The following is a 17050-nucleotide window of genomic DNA, read 5'->3' on the forward strand; positions in this document are numbered from 1 at the left end:
CGGTCAGGAGCAGCTCTCCCGGGGCGCATCCCCCCTCGCCCCTCCCCTCCTCCTCTCCCCTTCTCCCTGGTCGACCCTCCCCACTTGCCAGACGTTTCAGAGTCGGAGCCTCCTGGCGGCCCCGGAAATGCGGCTGGAGTGAGTTCCGACGGGCACTGATTTCTTCAGCGCGTGCCCGGCTGGCGGGGCACCGTGGCTTCGCGCAGACGGAACGCGCGCCCTCGGGCCGGCTCGGCGCGTGCAGCTCTCTCCGCGCGCGGGCGGCGGGTTTGGGGGCGGGTTTGGGGGCGGGGAGGCCCGGGGCGGCCGGTCACACGCCGCCCGCCGCAGGGGGCTCTGGGACCCTCGGCGCTCGCCTGCCCCCCCCCCCCCATGGCCGCACCCCGGCCTCAGGGGCCCACGGAGCCCCTGCCCGCGTGCCTGGGGACCCGGGGCGCAGGCAGCCCGCGGGCCCCGCCCCGACGCGGCGGCGTTTTCCGCGGCGTGGATGCCCTTTGAGAACAAGACGCTGCAGCTGGACTCGTCGGGCGGTGGCCGTCGGAGCCCTCGGGCTGGTGAGCCTCGCGGGGGGCCACGTGGCGACCGAGGGACCCGGCGAGCCAGGCCGAGGTGACCTGGAGGCAGCGGCAAGTCCGGGAGAGCCATCTGGCTTGAAACGGGGCCGCGGCCCAAAGCAGGTGGTAGCCGCAGGGCAGGCGGGGGGCGGGGGGGCGTGGACCAGCCTCTTCCCAAACCCCCAGCCTCTCCGAGGGGCCGTGAGGGCTCAGGGAGGGGCCACCTTCTCCCTGACTGGCCGAGTCTGCTCCCCGAAATTCGCTGTCCTGAACCCGCGCGCTTTGGGCCTCTCCTGCGTTGGTTCTGGTTCTCTGGTCCGTCAGGGGCTCTGGGTAGCTGTCTCTCTCTCTCTCTCTCTCTGTGTGTGTCTGTCTCACATCCCTGTGTCTCCTTAACTTGTGCCCTGTCCCCTTCCTCCTGTCCCCAAGCTTCACGTGGCCGGCCGTGGAGCAGCCTGCGGGAGCGTGTCCAGCGCCAGGCCCCAGAGCCAGAGCGCCGCCCTGCGCCCCGATCCCGGCCTGGGCCGTAGGATGAGGAGGAGCCAGGCATTGGCCGAGGCGCCTTCCCGGAGGGAGTCCGGCTCCCGCAGCACCTGGGCTTGAGGTTGACATTAGGTTCAATCCCAGTGGCCTTGGGTGCTTCGGGTCACTAGGGAGCAGGTGGCGGTCCCTTGCTGGGCAGGGGCGAGGGCGGGGCCTGGCCCGACTCTGCCGGGCCTCTCCACCCTCTTTCCCGGGGTGCAAACCCCGCCCCCGCAGCGGCCCTCTCCCCCTCCCCCGCAGCCTGCGTCCGCGGCCCGCCGCGGGCCTGGGGCGCAGGGGTCCCGCCTGGGGCCTCTCCTGGGGCGGGGCCTGGCTGGCCGCCGGGTACCGAGCACGGCTGGGGCGGGGCTTGAATGCAAAGGAGCAGCCGCGGGCCGGGGGCGGGGCTCGGCGCGGGAGCCGCGCGGCCGGCGTGCTCGCACTCGGAAGCCCGGCGCCCCCACGCACAGGCCCGGGCTCTGCGCGCCCCCGCCCGGGACCCCCAGGCCCGCTCCCTTTGAGCTAGGCCGCGCCGGCCGAGCGTGGGGGCCGCGCGGGCCGGACGAGCAGGATGTCCTTCCAGGGCAAGAAGAACATCCCTCGGATCACGGTGAGCTGCGCGCCCGGCTCTCCTTCACCCCACGCCCCCTGCCCACCGCCCCGGCGCCGCGCCCAGCTCTCCGCCCTCCGGGTCTAGCCCGCGCCGGTCGGTGCCCGCGTCCCGGCGCCGGGGCTCCCGCGAGCGCCGCGCTGGACCCCTTTCCCGAGCCGACGCCCCGGTCCCGGCTTCCCGGGACCTCCTCTGCGCCCGGGGTCAGGAGAAGCCTGCTCCGCAAAGCGTGCAGGTGCCGCCCTCCGCGCGATGGGCAGGCGCGAGGCGGGGGAGGCCGGTCTCCGCGTCCGCCCGGGACGCGGCCTTTTGTTGGCACCGCCGGCCAGGCCTCCGTCCTGTGCCCCGCGCGGGGCGGCTGGCCCGGCCCCGGACCGACCGCGCCTCCGCCGCGCAGGGAGCTCTTTGTCCGAGACAAAGCGCCTCGGCCCCGCAGCTCAGCCTGGAGCCCCCGGAGGCCCGAACCCCTCCACTGAGCCGGGGCTCGGAGGCCCCAGGGGAGGCGCGCGCTCGCTGGTCGCCGCTGAGCTGACACCCTGGCAGCCCTAGCCCTTGGGAGGGGGGGGGGCCCTCAACAACCACAGGCAGGGGTGCGGGAGGTCAGACGGTCCACCCCGCGCTACCAGGAAACAAAGCCGCCCCTTCCCGGCCGCGGCCCGGAGCCGGCCGAGGGAGGGGGAGGGAGGCTGCCCGCGCCAGCTGGATGGTGGCCGGGGGCAACCCTGGGACTGAGACCCGACTCTGGGGTTGACCTCAGCGGGAGGGCGGTGGGCTCGCCGGTTCACGTCCTGAGAGATACTGGGGGGCGGGGGGGGGGAGTCCCTGTCCTTCCGGGACTGGAGGGGGTCTCGCCTCATGACTGGCTCAGGGTCCAGCCTGATGCGGGAGGTCTGCCAGTGGCTGGCACGGGGTTGGGGTTTGAGGGGGTCAGACGCAAGGTGGCCTGTTTAGGGGAACTTCCACCCTCATCCTGATGAGAACTTCATCCCAGCTGCATTTCCCTCTTTGTTCCAAACCCAGGAAGGTTCCCAAAGTCTGCGTTCAGGTGCCTGGAAAGGGGAGGGATGTAAGAGAGATGGGGACACACAGACCACAGGTGTCTTCCTACCTGGGGGGGGGGACACACAGACCACAGGTGTCTTCCTACCTGGGGGGGGGGACACACAGACCACAGGTGTCTTCCTACCTGGGGGGGGGCACACAGACCACAGGTGTCTTCTGCCCAAAGCCTTCCTCTTCCTGGCCAGGGTTTGCTTGGTCTTACTGGAGAATGGTGGGTTCAGTGGCGGCCGCACTTGGCCCGGGGCCTGGCCCGCCAGCTGTTTAGCCGATGGTGGGGTGGTGGTTTTCCTGACCAACAAAGTCCTGAGAAGTCAGTCCAAACGGATACGAGGATGCGTGGAGGGCAGGGCAGTAAGGAAGGCTCCCCTGCGGTGCGTTCTGTGCGCTCAGAGGGTCTCAGGTTCCTGCCATTCGCACCGCACGGCCTGTCGGATCGGCTAATGGTGTGTGGACAGCCACAAACCGTGGGGGCGAGGGGCCAGACCTCCCTGCGAGGCACACTTGTTCCTGCCGGGTCAGGTCAGAGGGAGTGTTGAGGCTCGAACACGGTAACACGGGGAAAAGGGCCGCCCCGCTGGGTTCCCGTCGAGCGTTCTGCATCTCGGCTCATTTCCCGTGTTTCTCCCCGTTGTTCTCCGGGGCCGTGCAAAGCTCCGTGCGTGACACCCCACTGCTGCCCCACTTTGCATCTTCCCCACCATTTGGCGGGGCTCTTAGGAGTGGGTCTGTGGCCGCCGAGCCCCGCAACACCCGGTGCCGCAGCTGACCCACGACGGCTGGCCTCACCTGCGGGCGCTCCGTTCGCCCCGGGGCCTCTCCATCAGCAGCCCCTGCCTGCCCGCCTCCCAGCCGCGCCGGGCCCCGTCTCCCCTTGGCCCCCCGTCTCCCTGGACAGCGTCGGAAAGCAGCAGGCGGCGGCCCTGTTTCCATCACCGGACACCACGTTCTGCTTGTGACACAGAGCCAGCACGATCCATCAGACCGTGCTCAGTCGTTGCTCCAGGCCCCTCGGTGGGGCCCACTGACTCCCCAAGCCCAGCATGGCCCACTTGCACTGGGCTGTCAGCCCCTCACCCCTCCCCTTGGAAGATTCTGGCCCGGCCCGTTTCCTCTCATGTATCCACTCAAGCTCGTTCCTGCCTCAGGGCCTTTGCATGGGCTGCTCCCTGCCCTGGATCACCACCCCTGCCAGCTTTACCTCCAGCACCAGCCCCTCCCCTAGACCCTTCTCGGATCCTGACGCAGCCCTGCCTCCTCGCCCTTTACCCTATGATGTCACCCTCTTTGTGCTCTCGGTTTGTCATAGTCTGTGATGACCTATTGTATGATTTCTCATTCTTGTCTGTCCCTCTGCAGTCGGATGCAGCCCCCGTCCCCCCGCCCAGAGGTAGGGACCCCCCACATTTGGCACCATCATGGGCCACATGATCCTGGTGTGAACGGAGCCTTTCAGCGCTGCCTGGGTGGGGGTGGGGGTGGGGGGGCTCACCTTCCAGGCCAGCGTGAGGCTCCTCCCCCAGCCTGCGCTGCCTGCATCAGGTGATGTGTTCAAATGTGGCCACGTCTCTGCTGTCCTTCTACTCACGGTGGCCCCTGTTGTCCTCGCGCCTTCGGCGGGCCCAGACCGCCTGCCCTGCAGGTGTGGGGACTGCCCGGGCCTGTGGGAGCCGCCCGCGAGCCGCCGCCCCCCCCCCCCCTGCCTTATTCGTGGGGTGGAAGACCGAGCTGGCTTCCTCGTCCGTCTCTACGTGCACACATTGCATCCGAGTGCTTTGATCCTAATTCCAGAGTAAGAACTTTCGGGCAAGATGTTGAGGAGCTCAGCCTGGAGAAAACCCATCTGCCTTTTGTTTTTTCCAACAGAGCGACCGCCTTTTGATCAAAGGTGGGAAGATCGTGAATGACGACCAGTCCTTTTACGCTGACTTGTACGTGGAAGATGGTTTGATAAAGTAAGTTTCAAATATCTTCAGTCACACGTGTACACATTGATTGCACATTATCCACAAGCTTACTTTTGGGTGAAATCCACCTAAATGTTTTTTTTTTTTTCTTTTCCAAAACCCTGTTCCCTGAAAACAGCTCCAGCCCAGGCCTTTAGCAACAACAGAGTCTTTCCTGTTAGTGGCAAGGTCTTGGGCAGCAGGACGGTGGCTCACACGTTCGTGTGGCTATCACAGCTGTAGGATGACTCAGGGCTCACAGTCGGTGCTTAATAAATACTCACTGACCACACGTGTTAGCACCTCTGCTCCTGTCTGTCGGCGCCTCCAGCCACTAGTCCGAGAGCCACACGTGGCACCTGGGTGAACACCACAGGGCAGTGCCCGGGGTGGACCTTCTGTGTCGAGTGTCTCGAGCCCCTGGCTGGCGTGTTGTGCTCCTGTGTCACCCTCTTCCTCCAGGAGCCCAAACACCGGCTCCCCGGCCGCTCCGTTCACGTTCTGGTCTGGCCTCTTATAACCAGTGAAATTTCTGTTGCTCTCAGACAAATTGGAGAAAACCTCATCGTCCCCGGAGGCATCAAAACCATTGATGCCCATGGCCTGATGGTGCTGCCAGGCGGCGTGGATGTGCACACGAGGCTGCAGATGCCCGTCCTGGGCATGACTCCGGCTGACGACTTCTGCCAGGGGACCAAGGCCGCTCTCGCGGGAGGGACCACCATGATATGTGAGTGGCTCCCCTCGTGCCGAGCATCCGGCCCAGGCCTCGCTCCGCTGGCCAGGTTTCCGTGTTGCGGGAAGAGCCTCCCAACAGAGTGCTGTTTTGGTCTATTTCCCTTTATTACCTTTCAATCTAGGAAATCCTTGCATATGCTTTTGTCACCCCGTTCGCGACGTGAGTCGTCTCACCTTGGCCAGCTCCGGCTTGCTCCTGGGAGTTCCGTGGGAGCAAAGGGTGTGTGCCCAGGAATCTCTCCTTTCCTGGGAAGCTGGCAGCCGGCCAAGGACTGGGTTTTCAAAACCGAAATGCCTTGCACAAGGGAAGGAAGCAGGCACGCTTGCTCCTGGGCCTCCCACCTCTGAAGCTTGGTTTGCACAAAGGTCCTGCCCAGGTCAAGAAGGAGGCTGTGTTTTCAGAAAGAGCATGACAGGAATACTTACTATTATCTGATCAACAGCCACCAGAGTGGCCCTTTCCGTAGTGCTGGCTGGGTGCCATCTGCAGCTCATAAACCCTGGAGCTCAGCACACAAGCCCCACCCAGTGGCTCGCCAGCTGGATCCGCCTGCCTGAGGTGAGCCTGACTGTGGTAAGCTCAGAGCCAGGACGAGACCCCAGCCCCTGGTCTCATGGCCTTGAACGCCACCAGCTTGGCGGTGCCGAGCGCAGGCATTCCTGCTGTGATTAAGACCTGGTCTAACACACCTGGCTGAACCCTGGCTCCACCGCATTCTCGCTGTTTGGCTTGAAGTAACTCAACCAGCTTCTAGAAGCCGTGCTTTGCTAACCTGTGAGGCGGGAGGGAGGGCCAGACCCTCCTGAGAAGGTTGTGGGGACGAAGGGAGTCAGTGCACGAGTTGCTCTGTTGTGCCTGGCACGTGGAGCATGCTGTCACTGCTGCCACCAGGAAGGCTGCCCTGAGGACTCAGGGCTACTTCACAAGTGGCGTTTAGCTATGTTTAGCTATTGCCGAAATCATGGCTTCGTTTGGTTTACTCAACCATGAAGCAAAAACTAAGCCAACAATGGTCTGTTTTTTAGTTTGAGGACACTGGCCATGTTAGGTGACCACTCATGCTCATCACTGGTGGCCCCAGCCAGCCAGGACACTTCGTGGTTGTCACCCACTCACGGCAATGCGCAGGCATCAGACAGGCTGTGAGGTGTCACTGTGAGGACAGATACACGCTGCGTCTCAAGCTGGCCTCCCCAGGCTGGTGCCGTGCGGGGACCACAGGGCAGGGTAGCACCCTCTCCCCCCAGGGCCCTGGGCATGAGATCTGACCTGTGGGAAGTAGGGGGTCCCCACACAGGGGGTCCCACACTGTGCTGGAGGGAGGCACGGCTTTTGCCAGTAACCTTTGGGTGGGTGTGCCATCTTGTTGGCCACCCCTACTCTGAGCTCTTTCCCTACACCCAGAGGAGGCCATGAGCAGTGTTGGGACCTTGGACGTGAGGCTGGGTGGGGGGAAGTGAGTGTGCAGTGGCCAGGTGGTCTCCTGGTTTCCCCAGGGGTGGGGTGGTGCTGTTGAAGGTGTGTGCAGTCGGTGAGGCCGGCCAGGGCCAGCACCACGGACAGCGCCAGCACCACGGACAGCGCCAGCACCTGGGCTGCGGCCCTGCCCTGGCCCTCCAGGGGCGCCTCCGGTGGACACCTGGAGGTTAAGGTCCTTAACTGCCACCGGTGCTCCTTGGGGTGAACATGTCCGTCAGGGAGTGGGGTGGCTTGAGTCTGGCCTTTCTCTCTGCCCAGACAAAGGCCAAGTGATATGAGGCAGAAGGTGCCTCTTTGGGCAGAAGCGATGAGCAGGTTCGCAGCAGCACTAGCCCCACAGAAGTGGCCTGTGGCCTCTCCACAGCTTGTCAAACGCATTTCCTGATCTGGGAGCATGAAGCCAGTTTCCCTTGGAGGCCAAGGTGGTTCCCAGTGACCAGAGTGGGGGCTCGACTGACTGCACTGTCCCCTCCCCCCCCACAGTGGACCACGTGTTCCCCGACACGGGCGTGAGCCTGCTGGCGGCATATGAGCAGTGGCGGGAGCGGGCAGACAGCGGGGCCTGCTGTGACTACTCCCTGCACGTGGACGTCCCCCGCTGGCATGAGAGCATCAGGGAGGAGCTGGAGGCCCTGGTCAAGGACAAGGGTAAGGGCATGTCCAGAGGCCGGCTGGAGGGCGGGTAGGCACGGGGCCTGCGCTTCCCTGGTCTTGGCTCGAAAGGGCCCCCACCCCCAGCCCCTGGCCAGGCTGGAGGCTGCATCCGTCTGACCCCAGGGTGGGGGTGGGAGTTGGGGGGAAGATGGACAGATTGGAAGGTTGATTCTACTCCCAGAGGATCCAGAGCAGGAGGTCACCTGCCTCTGTGTCTGAGGGCGGGTCCCGTCGCTGCCCTCGGCTGCAGCCCGGGCCCCCTGTCCCCTGCCCTGGGCGAAGTAGAGAGCTACAAGTTTCCCTAGCGCCCTTTCGAGAAGGGAGTGAAGGGAGCGCTTTCCAACCCGCAGCACCCCCCCCCCCCCCACGCGGGAACGAGCCAGCCTGTAAACAAGGCTTCACTTCTTTTCATCAAAAGTCCTGAAGCAAAAACCACATCAGTGTTTCTTGGGGATTTAACACGAGTTAGTTAGCAGTGGGCCCGTGGGAGAGGAGGTCAGGGAGCCGCGGAGGCCCCCAGTTGTCTGACCCCCTCCTGCTTGCCTGCCAGGCGTGAACTCCTTCCTGGTCTTCATGGCGTACAAGGACAGGTGCCAGTGCACCGATGGCCAGGTGAGGGCAGGTGTGGGGGGTAGGGGTGGCGGCGGGCGCCTCGGGCACAGGCAGGGTGCACGCAGCCCCACATGCCGTGCGCTCTCTTCCCAGATGTACGAGATCTTCAGCATCATCCGGGACCTGGGAGCCCTGGCCCAGGTGCACGCAGAGAATGGGGACATCGTGGAAGAGGTGCCAGGAGGGCTGCCTGCAGGCTGGGGGGTGGGGGTGGGGAGGGGCCGGGGGCTTCGGACACTCACATGGGGCACTCTGCCGCACAAGCCCCCAGGGAGGGAATAGTGGACAATTCTGGGGAGCAGGCTACCCAGGGCAGAGGTCAAGCAAGCAGGGGGATGGGGGGGCCTGGGGGCTTTTGCCCATAATACAGATTCCTCTGTGATCATCACACTTACTGTTTTAAATTTTTTTGTTTATTCATTTTTGAGAGAGAGGACACACACACACACACACACACACAATGAGTGGGGGAGGGTCAGAGAGAGGGAGATAAGAATCTGAAGCAGCTCCAGGCTCCGAGCTGTCAGCACAGAGCCCGACTCGGGGCTGGGACCCACAAACCGTGAGATCATGACCTGAGTCAAAATCAGAGGTGCCCAGGTGCCCCTGATCATCTCACTTCTTATCAGTTTCCTGGAACCAAAGTGTTGCTTTTGGGGGGGCCGAGATGGACTTTCCTGGTGTCCTCTGCCCCCATGGATTGAGGCCTCGCAGGGAACTGTCCCTCATGGTCACTGAGCACAGGTCCAGGCCCCATGCCCGCCCCTCTGCCTGGGCCATGGGGTTGGCACTCGCAGCCTTGGCCGCACTTCGTTTTCCATTCAGCTTGAGCGCCTGCAGGTGCAGATGCTGGGTGTGCCTGGGAGGTTTGGAGGGCTCCTCATGGGGCAGTGTGCCTCCCTGGCATCCCAGACACACAGAGAAGCTTCCTGGCGGGTCGGGCTCTGCCCCGTCCACAGTTTAAAGGAAGGTGGTGACACCTGGGGAGGGGCATGTGGGGTCCCCAGGCCCTCGTCCACCCACCCCGCCACCAGAGCGCCAGGCGCTGTGTGTGGCCTCTCTGGTCCAAGGCCAGGCCCAGCTGCACAGTTAGCGGGCCGTCACAGGTCAGGCTCAGTACTGGGGGTGGGGGGGCGAGCACGCCAGGGAAGACCCCCCCCCCAGTGTAGAGCGTCTGTCATTGGGTCCATGAGATTCTGCTCCTTGCTTGTTCTTCATGGTGAGTCCCAGCATCCACATCTCCATTTACACAAGAGGCCGTTCAGGCACAGATCGTAAGGGCGTGCTCGGGGAGGGTGCGTTCTGTCTACCCCGACCGCGGAGGCTGCCCCCCCCCCCCCCGCCAGTGTCCTCCTGGACGTCCCCCTGCTGGCGGAACCCAGCATGGCAGGCGGGGGGCCCACTCCAAGCCCCGTCCTCATCTGTAATTTAGGGAGCTGGGGTCACGCCTCCCCAGAGCCCCCCACTCCTCCATCCTGAGTTGTCTGTAGTTGGAGATCTGGGGGGCCCAGAGGCCCGTGGCTAGTGTGGGGGAGGAGCGCTCGTGTGAGAGGCAGGGGTCAGGGCTCGTCTTGGGGGCGGGTCTCCCGGGCTGCATGCATCACGCCCAGACTGGGGCTCTGTAAGGCTCTGGCTGCCCCCGGGGCCGGACTGTGACGTCCTGTCTGTTGTTTTAGGAGCAGAAGCGGTTGCTGGAGCTTGGCCTCACGGGCCCCGAGGGCCATGTGCTCAGCCGCCCTGAGGAGGTAGGAGTTTGCCCGCTGAGAGCCGTCCCAGCCCTGACCGCGCCCCACACAGCCACTTCACGGGAGCGGACCTGACCCTGTGGGCGGCCAGGGCTGTGACGCGCTGTCTTCCTCCGGCTGCTGTCCCCCCATAACCACTGGTGGCCCTAAGGCCTTTACCACAGGCCAGGAAGCGGTGAGGTCAGGCTCTGGGAACTGCGTGCCAGCCCGGCACTGAACCGCGGGCGGGGGTCCTCAGTCACTCACACTGCCCCCTCTGGGCCCGGGACCCGTGGATGATGGGAGCCGCCCATGCCCACACTGGTCAGCAGGCCCCAGGGCCCTGCCCAGTGAGCGCCCTGTCCCCAGGTGGAGGCCGAGGCCGTGTACCGCGCCATCACTGTTGCCAAGCAGGCCAACTGCCCCCTGTACGTCACCAAAGTGATGAGCAAGGGTGCGGCCGATGTGGTGGCCCAAGCCAAGCGCAGGGGTGAGTGCCGGGCCCTGGGCCCCAGACACCGGTGGGGGATCTCTTGGGGATTGGGGGTCACGTTCTCAGGGCAGAGGGCCCAGCTGACTACACTGAGGCTCAGTGCAGGCCCGACAGAGACGCAGCGGCTGCCCTGCCTGGCTTCTTGGTGGTGGGTCTCGGTGGGTGGGGGGCTCCAGGGTGTGTCCTGTGGGAGACACAGGCGCCCAGTCCCCGTACGGGGGGGCCCTGTCTCCTGTCTCATCCAGGTAGCAGCTGCTCACCAGGGGCGGTGAAGCAAGGGGCCTGTTGGCTCTGTTTGCACAGAAGTGATAGAACTGTGCGTGTGCGTCATGTATGCACATGTGTGCCCTCTGCATGTGGATATGTGTGTACGTGTGTGGTGTGTGTGCACACAGTGTATATGTGGTGTGCATGTGTGCAGCATTGCGTGTGGCGTGCACGTGTGGCATGTGGCATATGTGTGTGAGGGGCAGCTGATCCCATGCCTGATGGGACCTCGCCCCCCTGCCCTGCACTGGGTGCCTCTGGGAGCTGGGGGCATGCGCTGCGGGCCTGGGTGGCCTCTGCCTGTAGATGCCCCGCAGCTGGAGGAGGAGGTGGGGACACAGACGAACCGGGGTCCTCGGGGACAGGCCTCAGGTGGCCAGGGGCTGGCGGCTGTGCCCGTGTTTCCTGCCCTCGGCCCGGCTGATTCCCAGCAGGCAGTATGAGGGGGAGGGTGTGGAGGGGACCCCCGCGTGGGAAGGCCCAGGCACCCTGGAAGCCATCCAGGGTCCGGAAATTGAGTGGGGACAGCAGCACAGCACGAAGGGTCCTGCCCTGCCTTGCCTGGTCCTGGGGGGGCCCGCGGGCTGTGGGGTGCCTCTCACGGGCCTCCCTGCAGGGGTGGTCGTGTTTGGGGAGCCCATCACCGCCAGCCTGGGCACCGATGGCTCGCACTACTGGAGCAAGAGCTGGGCGAAGGCCGCGGCCTTTGTCACTTCACCCCCCATCAACCCGGACCCCACCACCGCAGACCACCTCACCTCCCTGATGTCCAGGTAAGGGGCTGCTCTGGGTGCCCCACCATGACCTCAGCCCGCAAGCAGCCCTGGGCTTCTGCACGGACCCTGGGCGGGGCCTCTCGTGCAGAGTCCCCACACTGATCCGTCCTGCCCTCTGGCCCCCACACTGAGGCCCCCGCCGTGCTGCTCTCGGACAGCATCCAGCCCCCGTGGGCTGTGCCGGCCGGGAAGGGTCCAAGCCAGCTGGCCTGGGCCGGCTCAGGGAAATCAGGCCACCAGGGGCTCCTCTGACCCCCCCTTTTCTCAGCGGGGACCTTCAGGTGACTGGCAGTGCCCACTGCACCTTCACCACTGCCCAGAAGGCCGTCGGCAAGGACAACTTCACGCTCATCCCCGAGGGCACCAACGGCATCGAGGAGCGGATGTCCGTGGTCTGGGAGAAGTGCGTGGTGAGTGCAGGCTGGGGCCGAGGTCCCTGGAATAGAGGTCAGGGCGTGTCGCGGCCCCAGCCCTGCCACTCAGGGCTCCCCATTCAGTTCCGGGCCCCCTCAGGGAGACTCCCACTGCTCTGGGGTGGCCGGGTCGCCTGCAGAATGCATCTGGGGGAGCCAGTCACTGCTCCTGGTGGAATTATACTCAGTCTCCCCCAGATGCCTGAGATTTCCCCAGACGGCCTGCACCCCCACACTCCAGCCCTCAGCTCCTCCCCCGTCCGAGGCCCGGACTCCAGGCCCCTCTTGCCACCCTATGTCCTGAGGCCTCCTGGTCACCCCGGGGGACTGTCATGTCCTTCAGGGGACATAGACGTCACCAAGACTTCACCACGGATTGACTCCCAGAGTGAGTGCAGCGCTCGTGCCGGGGCCTGACGGCGGGGCCCTCTGACGCCCTGGGAGCGCCGTTCTGATGCCGCTCGCTGCCTGGGGACAGGGGCCGCCATCTGTCCGCACAAAGGCCGCCAGACCAGACCCCTGAGAGCTGTTCGGACGAGCCCCCTCCCGCCTCACCTTGGCCTTCTTATTTCCCAGGCCTCAGGGAAGATGGATGAGAATGAGTTTGTCGCTGTGACCAGTACAAATGCAGCCAAAATCTTCAACATCTACCCGAGGAAGGGGCGTGTGGCTGTGGGTTCCGACGCTGACCTGGTTATTTGGAACCCCAAGGCCACAAAAATCATCTCTGCCAAGAGCCACAACCTGGTAAGAGAAGCCGGGTCCCTAGGACATGGTCAGGGTCAGGGCTGGGAGAGCCCCAGGCACATGCACCACGCACCTGCTCGCCCGGCGGGAGACTCAACCCCATTACAGGCTCATCCGCACCCCCTTCCTCCCGGGACCATGGCAGCAGGGTGTGGCCGGCTCCGCCTGCGTCCCGGCCCGGCCCGAGGTGACTGCTTCTCCTCAGAGGCCCTTGAACGGGGGCCCTGGGGCTGCGAGGAGGCCGGGCAGCCCGCAGGGCATTGAGGCCGGCCCTCTACCCTGTCTCCCCAGAATGTGGAGTACAACATTTTTGAAGGCCTCGAGTGCCGAGGAGCCCCCACAGTGGTCGTAAGCCAGGGCCGGGTCGTGATGGAGGACGGGCACCTGTCCGTCACCCCTGGGGCCGGCCGCTTCATCCCTCGGAAGACGTTTCCCGACTTCGTCTACAAGAGGATAAAGGCACGCAACCGAGTAAGGCCCGGGCGGGGCGGGGCGGGGCGGGGCGGGGGCTCCTCGGACCCCATCCGCTTCCGGGAGGAGGCGGTTCCTCCTGGTCAGCCTGGCCTGGCAGCCCCAGGTGGGATCAGGGGCTGCTTGGGGAGTTGGTTCATAGTAGTGGCTTTATGTAGTTTTGTTTATTTTTTTTTAATGTTTATTTATTTATTTGGGGGGAGGGGCAGAGAGAGAGGGAGACACAGACTCTGAAGCAGCTCCAGGCTCTGAGCTGGCAGCACAGAGCCCGACATGAGGCTCAAACTCATGAACCACGAGGTCGTGATCTGAGCCTAAACCAAGAGTCAGATGCTTAACCGGCCGTGGCCCCCGGAGCCCGTCCATGCAAACTTGTATTATGCAAGTGGCCCCACAGAAGCCAGTCATGGCCACCTCCCCAGGTGAACCACATTGGCCGCAGTGCACTGTGGGCCCTCCCCGTGCACGGACGCGCCTTTGCAAGCAGGGGCACATCAACTTCACAGCAGCTTTTATGAAGCGGCAAGTCGTGAGTGCTTGCCCACATCTTTCCCTTCCTTCCTGAAGCCTTGGCCGAGCTGGCCCGTGTCTGACGGACGCACCGGAAGTCTGTCTGACTGGCCCGCACAGCACGTGTAGCTGGCTTGTGCACACACATGCACACACACACATGTGCACGTACACACAAAATTACTATACACACAGGTTTGCTTTATCCATCTTTCTAGAAGGACGTTGTCTGAACTCGGAGCAAGGAAGGCCAGCTTCCAGGGGGCTGGGGGCCGAGGCCACGGTCTCCTCTGGGGGGAAGGAGAGTGGAGTCTGCTCTAACTCGCCAAGACGCTGCTGTCTCAGGCCGTGAGGGCCACGCGGCTGCTCCCCAGGCGGGGCCTTGAGGATGCAGCCCAGCCGGTCCGGGCGCAGAGCCCAGGCCGGGGGTCCAGAGGGGCGGGGGTCCGCTCGTGGGCTCCTGCTGCAGACCCTGCCCCACATGCCGCCAAGGCAGGGAGAGGTGGCTCCTGGTCCTTCACCCTGAGTGCCAGAGACGGGGTGTGGGCTCGGACCCAACCCCTCAGGACTCACAGCCCCACACTTGCCCCTGCACCCCATGGTGACCCCCCGGGACCGGCTACAGTCATGAGTCTGAGCGTGAACCTAGGGGAGGCCTAGCAGGAGCCACGAGCACATGGGGGGTTTTGCTTCAGTCCAGGGACTGTTTGTCCATCGTGGGGGCCACTGGGAAATGTCTCTGGCTTTGGGCCGTTTTCAGGGAGGACAGGACCCGGGGCTTCCTAGGGGCCGGAGTGGGGGCTCTGCTGGGGCCACGAACAAAGGCTACTGAGGAGGCAGAGGCTCCTGGCATCCCCTTCCCCAAAGAGGCCACGTCCTCAGGGCTGCCCTTGTTTGAGTGTGTCCTCTGCCTCGGGAGGAGGGGCCATGTGCACAGGTGTGAGCAGGGAGAGATGTGCACACAGTGTGTAAGGGGAGCGGGGAGGGTTGCGTTCCAGCACGCAGGTGGTCGCGGGAGGAACCTCTCCCTTGGCTGGGAGCCCTGGGGTCCCAGAGCCCGTGGAGGGGGGGCCCGTGGAGCAGAGCAGGCGCGGCCCCCCTCACGCCCACCCCCCAACCCCGCAGCTGGCGGAGATCCACGGTGTGCCCCGAGGCCTGTACGATGGGCCTGTCCACGAGGTGATGGTGCCTGCCAAGCCGGGGGGCGGCGCCCAGGCGCGTGCGTCCTGCCCAGGGAAGATCTCGGTGCCACCAGTGCGCAACCTGCACCAGTCGGGTTTCAGCCTGTCCGGTGAGTGGAGCTGGGGTGGGGGCTCCCCTGGAGCATCCCAAGGGTCAGAAAGCCCCCCCAGGGAGGGGGATCAGTGCCCGGCCTGTGCCAGGTGAGCTCAGCAAGGCTGCAGACCACCCACAACCGTCGCAGATGGGGAGTGTGCAGTGGGGGGCGGGACATGTTTCCCCACCCTACAGGGGCCAGTGGGGAGGCCCCTCCTGCCCCAGCGTCTGCCCCAGTGTGGCCTCTTGAATCAGTCACGCTGTGGAGAGGGCTGTCACTGAGCCCGGGGTGAGCATGTGCTGCCTGTGTGGGGTGCCGAGTGGGGTCCAGGGGTCTAGCCTGTGAGCTGCATGGGAGGCGCATGAGGAAGGGCTGTGAGACCACTGTGCACGCGGCCTCGGCCTCTGGTCAGGGTCTGGGCCACGCTGTGACCGATCCCTGCAGACGCACTGGGCCGGGTCCTCACTCCTCCCACCCCCGGTGTCCCCGCCTGTCGTCCTCTCGCGGCGACAGAGTCCTGCGGGCCGCCTGGGCACACAGGGCCTGTGCAGATCCCCTTGGAAGGCCAGGGTCGTCGTAAAAGCCAGGGGCGAGACCCACAGGCCTGGCCGCCGCCCGCAACTTCCTGCGCACCTGCAGCCTCCGCGCGGGAGCGTCTGCCGGTCGGCGCATCCCTGCCAGGCCGCCCGCGGTGTGGGTGCGCGGGTCTCCGCAGCCCCGGCCCCGGTTACGGCTGCGGCCGGGCGCCACGCCCCTGCCCTCAAGCGCGCCCGTCCCACAGGCTCGCAGGCGGACGACCACATCGCGCGGCGCCCGGCTCAGAAGATCATGGCGCCCCCTGGTGGGCGTTCCAACATCACCTCGCTGTCCTAGGTGTCCCGGTGGGACCCCAAGTCCCGCCGGCCCGCCCCCGGGGCAGTGGCTGCGGGGCCCACCTCACGTCGCTCTTCCTTTGTCAGGCTTACCCGAAAGGTGCCTGGCCTCGCCTTCCCCACCCCCTCCCCAAGAAACTACCCTTTTGGGGTCCCAGGTCCTGGACGAGGAGCCGGGCGAAGGAAAGGCCTGAATCTGGGGGGCTTCACTGCCAGATCGAGGAGGCTGGGCGTGGTGGCGGGGTCAGCCCAGGTGGCCCCGAAAGGCAGCTGGGCGCTTCACCAGGCAGGGCCGCAGCCCCCCAGGGCCACAGGGACCTCCAGGCCCCGCAGACGTGCGAACGGCCGGCCCGGCCGCCGTTAGAATCTCGGCCCCGCGGCGCCCCAGGCCCCTCCCTGCTGTTGGGGGTGCGGCCTGCCCCCTCCCCAGCCGCCTTGGCATGGGGGCAGCGCCCTGCGACCTAAGCCTCCTGCCTCAGAGCTGCTGCGACTTCAGGGATCCATCAGGAACTTCGCGAAGGGCGGCCTCGTTCGCACGTTGCCAAGGACCAAGTCTCCGCTCCTGTAGCAGCCCGAGTCCGGGAGTTGTGGGGTCCTCTAGCTGAGACGCCCTCCTTTTATGACCCAGTGTGCGTCCCGGTAGTTGATTAGCGCAGCACACGTGCGCCGAGGACAGCTGTAGCTAGCAACCTGCATGCCCCCCACAGCCCGGGCGGCCGCCTCTGCCCCGCGCTGATGGGAACGGGGTCTATTAAAGGCGTCTGGGTTAGAAGCTGCTGGTGTGTGGAGCCCCGACTTCTCTGCCCCCACCAGCGGTTCACACGCGGGGCGCTTGGGAACATTTGCACTGGCTGCACGGCCATCCACCTCTGGGGACAGCTCTGCTCGGCCTCGGGGCAGGGAAGGGGGCCCAGGAACCACGCCCGCACCCAGGCCTTCTGCTCAGACGCGGCCGGAGGGGGCTGGTGTGGCCCCCGGCCAGATGTGCAGAGCCAGAGGGTTGGGCTGGACGACCTCCACCCACATTTTGACCAGACCAAGAAGGTGGTGCAGCCCAGCCTGAGGCCTGTGTCCCCCCCCAGATGCACCCCGTGGGCCTTGCCCTTGCAAGACAGAGCAGCCCAGGGTTTGACCCAGAAGGGGCTGTGGGCCTGGCCTCACTGTCTTCACAGACATGGCGCCAGTTCTGTGCCCCAAGTGTGGAATGTCCGCACACGGGTGTGTTTGTCCTAAGAGCAGCGAGTTCACTGTCACGGGGAAGACCAGCTGGACTGGTCAGGGACAGTCCCTCACCCCCACACCTGTGCAGTGTCCCTTCCTGGTGGT

General features: G+C 65.3%; 1 protein-coding gene across 1 annotated transcript; it reads left to right on the forward strand.

Annotated features, from left to right (window-relative positions):
* The first annotated feature begins 1551 nt into the window (after window positions 1-1551).
* Window positions 1552-16496, forward strand: DPYSL4 (dihydropyrimidinase like 4). Its single transcript, XM_039252378.1, has 14 exons — window positions 1552-1686; window positions 4612-4700; window positions 5237-5421; window positions 7393-7557; window positions 8114-8175; window positions 8269-8349; window positions 9852-9920; window positions 10269-10389; window positions 11276-11432; window positions 11704-11845; window positions 12425-12595; window positions 12887-13066; window positions 14702-14867; window positions 15634-16496. Exons 1-14 carry the CDS (start codon window positions 1648-1650, stop codon window positions 15723-15725), a joined length of 1719 nt encoding a protein of 572 aa, XP_039108309.1. The 5' UTR covers window positions 1552-1647; the 3' UTR covers window positions 15726-16496.
* Window positions 16497-17050: the final 554 nt, after the last annotated feature.

Source organism: Hyaena hyaena, unplaced genomic scaffold (assembly GCF_003009895.1).
Source record: "Hyaena hyaena isolate Hyena2069 unplaced genomic scaffold, ASM300989v1 scaffold_409, whole genome shotgun sequence".
Classification (NCBI taxonomy): domain Eukaryota; kingdom Metazoa; phylum Chordata; class Mammalia; order Carnivora; family Hyaenidae; genus Hyaena; species Hyaena hyaena.